Source organism: Corella eumyota, chromosome 3, assembly GCF_963082875.1.
Source record: "Corella eumyota chromosome 3, kaCorEumy4.1, whole genome shotgun sequence".
Lineage (NCBI taxonomy): Eukaryota > Metazoa > Chordata > Ascidiacea > Phlebobranchia > Corellidae > Corella > Corella eumyota.
The window spans coordinates 172,849-180,717 of NC_137492.1; the positions used below are offsets into that span (position 1 = coordinate 172,849).

Genomic DNA, 7,869 nt, shown 5'->3' on the forward strand with positions numbered 1-7,869 from the left:
ATTTTTATTCTAGAATATTTAAAGTTTTAAGGTTGAATCAAATTTATAAAAACCCAAAATATCACAAGTTCAACAATAACCTGATACAACCTGGGGGGTTAAGTCATGGCCCTTATATTGAAAAGATGAACTCACCCTCGCCACAAACTGAGCTGATATCCTCCAAATTGAGGGTGAAAATATTTGTTTTGTTGCCAGCATTGGAGCAGGTTGGTTGTGAGGTGGTGTTCATAGTTCTGTTAATATTAAGATAGATTAGTTATTAAAGAACTGGGGTTAAGTAAACATTACCTTTATGTTTATTAGCATTGATATTTATTGCTACCCAAGCTCTAAGTTCCTTGGCTTGATTCCCACTGCCAATTTGGACCTAAGGTGTTAGGTTTGAATTTGACTGCCACAGAAGAGCAATGACCCTGGGTTTAATTCTCCCTGATTTGCAGTTGTAATACACAAAATAGTAAAAACCAAAACCATGAGATTAATTTCAGCCACTGGCATTTCACACACAAATTTTTAAAAAACAGCTACACCAAAATACCAACCACTTAAAATGATTTTGCCACAAGCACAAAAAGCAAAATATAAACAAACATGAATTCACCTTGGTTTGCACTTCACCCCACTGACAATAGTCCTCACATTTGATTGGTTGAAATAAATAGTCTCTATCCCAATGTTGTTGTAGTTCAATGAGGTTTGTTGTTCAAGTTGTGAGCTGGGCAAACCTACAGCAATACTGGAACAAATAATTAATTTTACAGTAACAAAGAGCCAAGCTAATTTAAAGTTCTACCGTTCAAATATATTTTTACTACCTGAGCCATGTCCATAATTTCCTCTACATCCTTGTACAACACATCAGCACCTATGATGGCCACCACTCCTAGTTTGGACGGCCGGTTATCATACACAGGTCTGGTGACGCTTAAAACTGTTCCCAGTCCGTTGTGGTCTTCGTACGGCAACGTCCACTCGTTCACCTTACTATTAACATAAAAGCAAGGTTATGTTGCAGCATCAAAAGTTAATAAATAATTACAATTTTAATTAATTTAAAGATTGAATTAAGAGAAAACATAAAACAAATAAAGTTAGTAAACTCTAACTTTGTTAAATACAATTTTATATGTTCGTTAACTTCAATAATTTTAAATTAATTATTATTCTTCACAATAAACCAAACACTAACATCATATAAAGAAAATATAAACTCTATTTCATAAAGTTCGGAGAATAAACAGACTCTACATTTAAAACTTGAACATCGGTTCAATTTCTAATACATTTAATATCACATTTATTTCAATATCACATTTTATTTTGTATTTTTTGTTTTTCAGTTTCACTAAATTGTTGGTACATTTCATCAGCTAGTATGTAATACTTTAAAGCTTCATCTTTTTTACCCAATGCTGTGTAGCATATGAATAAAGTAGCATAAATATCATATTGTGCTAGTGTTGACATAACTGTTAGTTTGTTTAATAAAGTTTGTGCTTTGTTAAATTGTAATATTGCTTGTTCATATTTACCAAGATTCTTATAACATGATCCTATGCCTCGATATATACTTGACATTTCATCTGGCCATTCTAAAAGTAAGTTTTGATCAATCTTTAAATGCTTTAAAAAAGTTTTAAGTGCAACTTCTGGCTTGTTAAGGTTAAATTGTGATTGTGCACATTCTTCAAGTATTGTAAGTTGTAATCCAATATTCTGGTTTGGTATCGGAAATTCTTGAAGAAATGATTTAGATATTATTTCTATTAGCTCATATTCTTTTAATACAGTGAAACATTCTATTGTTAATTGAAAAAACATAAAAAATTCTTCGGTACCAGGTTGAATATAAGGTTGTATTTCCCTAAGCAACATTAATGCAACTTGAAATTTTTCTTCACAAAAATAAGCATTACAAACAACAATTTTAATTAATAATCCCTCGTCATCATTTTTTAACCAGTTTAATAATTTTCTTTTCTCACATTCTGATATAATTTGTTTATTTTGTCGTAAACACGCTAAACTCCACCAAAAACTTAAAGTTGAAGTTTGTTGGTCTGAAATTTTAACCAAAATTTTTCCTTCCGTTAAACTATTAACTTGAATATTCGATGTATCTTTCAAATTGGACAAAATTTCAAAATACCTCACAAAACTTGCTGCTCCAACAGCTTGAATTAATTTTTGAGCAGGAACAAAATCTAAACCTCGGAAAGTTTTCCCTTTATCAATATAATCATCTTGACCTTGTTTTTTTGTATAAAGTTTAAGTCTAACTTCACAAGCAACAGACAGAGCATACTTAAGATGATGGGAAGTCTTTAAATCAATTATTTCTTGTTTTTCTAACTTATTTATTGATTCAAATCCAGTGGAAAAAATGTTGTAAAAGTCACAAATAATTGTCAAGAATAGCGATATATTTCTGTAGACAATTTGTTTTATGTTAAATTGTTGATTGTTTATGCCAAATGCACTAACATAATCTAAATTATTTATCTTATTTAGATTCTTGATTAAATCCGATTTTGTTTCAGATAAATCTCCTTCAAGTTTTTTTAAACAGTATTGCTTGTGAATTTCTTTATCTCCATAAACAAAACATGTTCGTTTCAACACATCAGCTAAGTGATAACCATTCTTTAAATCAATGTCAGAGTCAAGATACTTAATCATTTCACTGACAGGTTGAATTAGTTCTGTTAGCCATGGCTTGTTTGTGGTACCTTCTTGTCTTCCTAGTGGAAAAATACAAGCAGAAGGCATCATTCCATCAAAAGAAATTCCTCGTTTACCAAAGCAATCAAAAAACCAATCAATTCCACTTTCATTGTAATATTCATTTAAGTATGGAATTGCAACACATGGAATAATAGTTTCTCCTAAATTCATGATAATAAAATGAAAAATCACAGAAAACCATCTAAAATATTCCAGAGTGTTGTTATCCAATTTCTTGTTGTCATCCAGCAAAATAATATGCTCAAAGTCAGAGTAAGGAGTTATTTCTTTTCGGGCAAGAGACCCCATTCCAGCTATGGCAAATTTACATGGAGGTTTTCCCATGGTTTTGACACCTTTTTCAGCTATAAATTGCATGATAGAAGTGTATTGACTAGCTATATCATCTTGTATAGCACAAACTGTTTGTATTTTATCACATTCTAGTTGTTTTAATTTTGCTTCTGATATTTCATAAGGAATATGTTCTAACTGCGAGAATTTCTTTTCAGTATTTTTTCTCAGTTTTTCAACTTTTTCAGCAACTTTTGCAGAAATATTTCTTAAATTTGCCAAAGGTTGATCTGCTTTTGATATTTTAAGCAAATGTGAGCAAAGATTATCCAGATCTTTCTTAATTGTTTCAACATTTGATGGATTTCTCACTATAGCTGAATTTAAAAGTGCACAACTTCTTATCAAGCTCAATTTATCAGGACTTTTCTTCTTATAAAGCAACCCCATTTTGTGGTAAATTTTTGCTGATTCTTGTGGTTTATTTTCCTTCCATTTTTCATCTTGTGTTTCTACACAAAGTTGTTTTAACTCAGCAGCAAGTTTATTTAACTCCGTATCAATCATGGTGGGTTTTAAAACAATTACATTTGTTTCTTTACAGAATTGTTTAAACTCAGCAGCAAGTTTATATTCTTTTTCTAGAAACTTCATTGCAAAACCAATTAATAAATCCCAACAAGGTTATAAGTTATTTAAATTGGTGTTACTTAAAACACTCTCAAGTTCAACTTTAGCGTGAAATTATTTAAATTAACTCAAGCATAAACTTGCCAACAATTCAATAAAACAAGGCTTATAGGCAACCTCAAAACTGTTACGCCTCAGTTATTATTCTCTATACATTAAAACAAGGCTGAATTATAATGTTAACACAATCTTAAATTTCAATACAAAATTTTAAGTTTAATAATAAACTTATAATTGGTAATTTAAATTACAACTAAATTACAGTCATTATATTACCATGGCCCAGCTTTATAATTTAATTTTAAATCATGGGGTACATTCTATGTTGTAAAACTATAAGTTTTAACTTAATGTTTTCAGAGGGAGGCCAAGTATTGGTTATTTACACCTGGAAATTAAATTAGTAGCAGTGATAATTAAACAAGGCACTTATAGTGTTAATGTCTAGAACCTAAAACATCTATAATGTTGTGTTAAATTGCTTGTTTGGTCATCTGCAATGTTATAGATTATTTAGACACAAAAACTGTATTTAACCCCTTAAAGCTCATTCAGCTTGGCAGTATTGGAAACTAAACTTAGAAACTTGGCCTAACTTTCACCTTAACAAATGTGCCACCAACAATAAACTCCCAACATAAATCACCTTACATTTTAGAACATCCACAATGGAGACAACCTCCCCGAGTTGTTGATTGTGTTGCTCTTTGCTAAAAAATAAATAAAAAATTTCAATACAAGGTTTGTGTTTTTAACTTTTTAACAATTTTTGAAGTTTTTGTTTTTTTGTGTAATAAAACTAGGTAATCAAACAAACTGTGTAATAATACAAACCACAATTTCATTAAAAATTTATTAATCCTTAAACATAATAACATGCACTAAAAATTAAAACTTAATGGACAAATATACAACAAACACTAAAAGCAAAACTTAATAAATTCTCAAGCTAATAATAAGAAACATCAGCAATGATCAGCAAGCTAGAATATACAGTTCAACTATTTACAGCACAAATCGTTTAAGTGAATTTAAGTTTGGTTTATAAAACACTAAAATTTAATGCCATTCCTAACTTAACAAGCTTTGAAGATTTAAAGCCAACATTATTACATATAAAATGTGCTCATAAAATAAATTATTTTTCTTCACAATACACCAGGCACTAACATTATATCAATAAAATAAAAATATATTTTTGTAAGATTTAAAATTCTTTTTAACTTGCAAAGTTAAGACAATAAATAGAACCTACATATAAAAACTTGAACATCGGTTCAATTCCTAATACATTTAACATCGCATTTCTTTAAATTTAAGTTTCCCACTGGTTCACTTTACTATTAACATAAAAGCACGGTTATGTTGCAGCATCAAAAATTAATAAATAATTACAATTTTAATTAATTTAAAGATTGAATTAAGAGAAAACATAAAACAAATAAAGTTAGTAAACTCTAACTTTGTTAAATACAATTTTATATGTTAGTTAACTTTAATAATTTAAAACTAATTATTATTCTTCACAATAAACCAAACACTAACACCATATAAAGAAAAGAAAAACTCTATTTTATAAAGTTCGGAGAATAAACAGACTCTACATTTAAAACTTGAACATCGGTTCAATTTCTAATACATTTAACATAACATTTCGTTTAATTTAAGTTTTTCAGTTTCACTGAATTGTTGGTATATTTCATGAGCTAGCTTGTAATACTTTAAGGCTTCATCTTGTTTACCCAATGCTTTGTAGCACCAATGTAAACCAACATAAATATCATATTGTACTATTGTTGGCTTAACTGTTAGTTTGTTCAGCTGAGTTTGTGCTTTGTTGAATTGAAATATTGCTTGTTCATATTTTCCAAGTTTTTTATAACATGCTCCCATACCCCGATATATATAACACATTTCACCTGGGCATTTTAAAAGTAAGTTTTGATCAATCTTTAAATGTTGTAATAAAGTTAAAAGTGCAACTTTTGGTTTGTTAAGTTTAAGTTGTGATTGGCCACATTTTTCAAGTATTGCAAGCCGTAATCCAATATTCTGGTTTGGTATTGGAAAGTGTTGAAGAAATGGTTGACACATTGTTTCTACTTGCTCATATTCTTTTAAGGCATAAAGACATTCCATTGTTGATTTAAAAAAATATATATATACTATGGTACTAGGTTGGACATGAGGTTTTATTTCCCTAAGCAACATTAATGCAGCTTCAAAGTTTTCTTCAGAAAAATAGGCATTGCTAACAGTAATTTTAATTATTAATCCCTCGTCATCATTTTCTAACTGGTTTAAATATATTTTTTTCTCCCATTCTAATATAGTTTGTTTGGTTTGTTGTAAAAAATTTAAACTCATCCAAAAATTTAAAGTTGAAATTTGTTGATCCAAAATTTTAACCAAAATTTTTCCTTCCGTTAAACTATTAACTTGATTATTCCTTGTATCTTGCAAATTAAACAAAATTTCAAAATATCTAACAAGACTTGCTGCTCCAACAGCTTGAATTAACTCTTGAGCGGGATCTAAATCATTTGAACCTCGAAAGGTTTTCCCTTTATCAATAAAATCATCTTGGCCTTGTTTTTTTTGTATAAAGTTTTAGTCTAACTTCACAAGCAACAGACAGAGCATACTTAAGATGATGGGAAGTCTTTAAATCAATTATTTCTTGTTTTTTTAACTTATTTATTGCTTTAAATCCAGTGGTAAAAACTTTGTGAAAGTCACAAATAAGTGTCAAGAATAATGAAATAGTTCTATAGACTATTTGTTTTATGTTAAACTTTTGATTGTTTATGCTTAGTGCACGAATATATGAATCAAAATCTATTTTATTTAATTCTTGAATTAAATTTGATTCGGTTTTTGAAAAATCCTCTGTTTCAAGTTTTTGTTTAACCAGATCACAATATTGCTTGTAAATTTCTTCATCTCCATAAACAAAACATGTTCGTTTCAACACATCAGCTAAGTGATAACCATTCTTTAAATCCACATCAGAGTCAAGATACTTGATCATTTCACTGACAGGTTGAATTAGTTCTGTTGACCATGGCTTGTTTGTGGTACCTTTTTGTCTTCCTAGTGGAAACTTGCAAGCATGTGGCATCATTCCATCAAAAGAAATTCCTCGTTTTGTAAAACTGTCAAAGAACCAATTAATTCCACTTTTATTGTAGTAATCATTCAAGGATGGAATTGCAACACATGGAATAATAGTTTCTCCTAAATTCAAGATAATAAAATGAAAAATCACAGAAAACCATCTAAAATATTCCAGACTGTTGTTATCTAATTTCTTGTTGTCATCCAGCAAAATAATGTGCTCAAAATCAGAGTAAGGAGTTATTTCTTTTCTTGCAAGAGACCCCATTCCAGCTATGGCAAATTTACATGGAGGTTTTCCCATGATTTCTTCACACTTTTCAGCTATAAATTGCATGATAGAAGTGTATTGACTGGCTATATCATCTTGTATAGCACAAACTGTTTGTATTTTATCACATTCTAGTTGTTTTAATTCTGCTTCTGATATTTCATAAGAAATATGTTGTAACTGCAACAATTTATTTTCAGTATTTTCTCTTAGTTTTATAACTTTTTCGACAACTTTTGCAGAAATATTTCTTAAATTAGCCAAAGGTTGATCTGCTTTTGATATTTTAAGCAAATGTGAGCAAAGATTATCCAGATCTTTCTTAATTGTTTCAACATTTGATGGATTTCTCACTATAGCTGAATTTAAAAGTGCACAACTTCTTATCAAGCTCAATTTATCAGGACTTTTCTCCTTATAAAGCAACCCCATTTTGTGGAAAATTTTTGCTGATTCTTGTGGTTTATTTTCCTTCCACTTTCCATCTGGTGTTTCTACACAAAGTTGTTTTAACTCAGCAGCAAGTTTATTTTCCTTTTCTTTAAATTTCATCGCAAAAAAATTTCACTTAAACTAGTAAAGTAGTCTAAGTTGTTTCGGTCAAATGTTAACCTAAACAAAGAACCGATCACAAGACTCAAAGAACTGAGAGTTTTTATAACCTTTTTTAACTATGCAATATAAAAAGCTTATTAAATGGTTTTATAGTTATACATAAATCCAATAAAAGTTTAATTTAGGCCGTTAACTACAATTCTGTTAAGGTCAAT

General features: G+C 29.4%; 2 protein-coding genes across 4 annotated transcripts; both read right to left on the bottom strand.

The window, feature by feature from the left end:
* Positions 1-225: 225 nt before the first annotated feature.
* Positions 226-3,740, bottom strand: LOC145745863 (uncharacterized). Of its 3 annotated transcripts, XM_082564040.1 has the most exons (4): positions 1,536-3,740; positions 819-987; positions 605-739; positions 226-236 (listed from the first exon to the last, which is right to left on the bottom strand). In XM_082564040.1, exons 1-2 carry the CDS (start codon positions 3,673-3,675, stop codon positions 980-982), a joined length of 2,148 nt encoding a protein of 715 aa, XP_082420166.1. In that variant the 5' UTR covers positions 3,676-3,740; the 3' UTR covers positions 226-236; positions 605-739; positions 819-979. The 3 variants fall into 3 exon arrangements, with proteins under 3 accessions (XP_082420166.1, XP_082420164.1, XP_082420165.1); XM_082564038.1 differs by having other exon boundaries at positions 819-3,740; XM_082564039.1 differs by lacking the exon at positions 226-236 and having other exon boundaries at positions 605-728; positions 819-3,740.
* Positions 3,741-6,289: 2,549 nt separating this feature from the next.
* On the bottom strand, positions 6,290-7,651 carry LOC145744936 (uncharacterized). Its single transcript, XM_082562910.1, has one exon. The coding sequence runs from the start codon at positions 7,649-7,651 to the stop codon at positions 6,290-6,292; it is 1,362 nt and encodes a 453-aa protein (XP_082419036.1).
* Positions 7,652-7,869: the final 218 nt, after the last annotated feature.

Coding starts and splice junctions, on each gene's coding strand:
- LOC145745863 (XM_082564038.1), bottom strand. CDS start 3,675: ATGAAGTTTCTAGAAAAAGAATATAAACTTGCTGCTGAGTTTAAACAA.
- LOC145744936 (XM_082562910.1), bottom strand. CDS start 7,651: ATGAAATTTAAAGAAAAGGAAAATAAACTTGCTGCTGAGTTAAAACAA.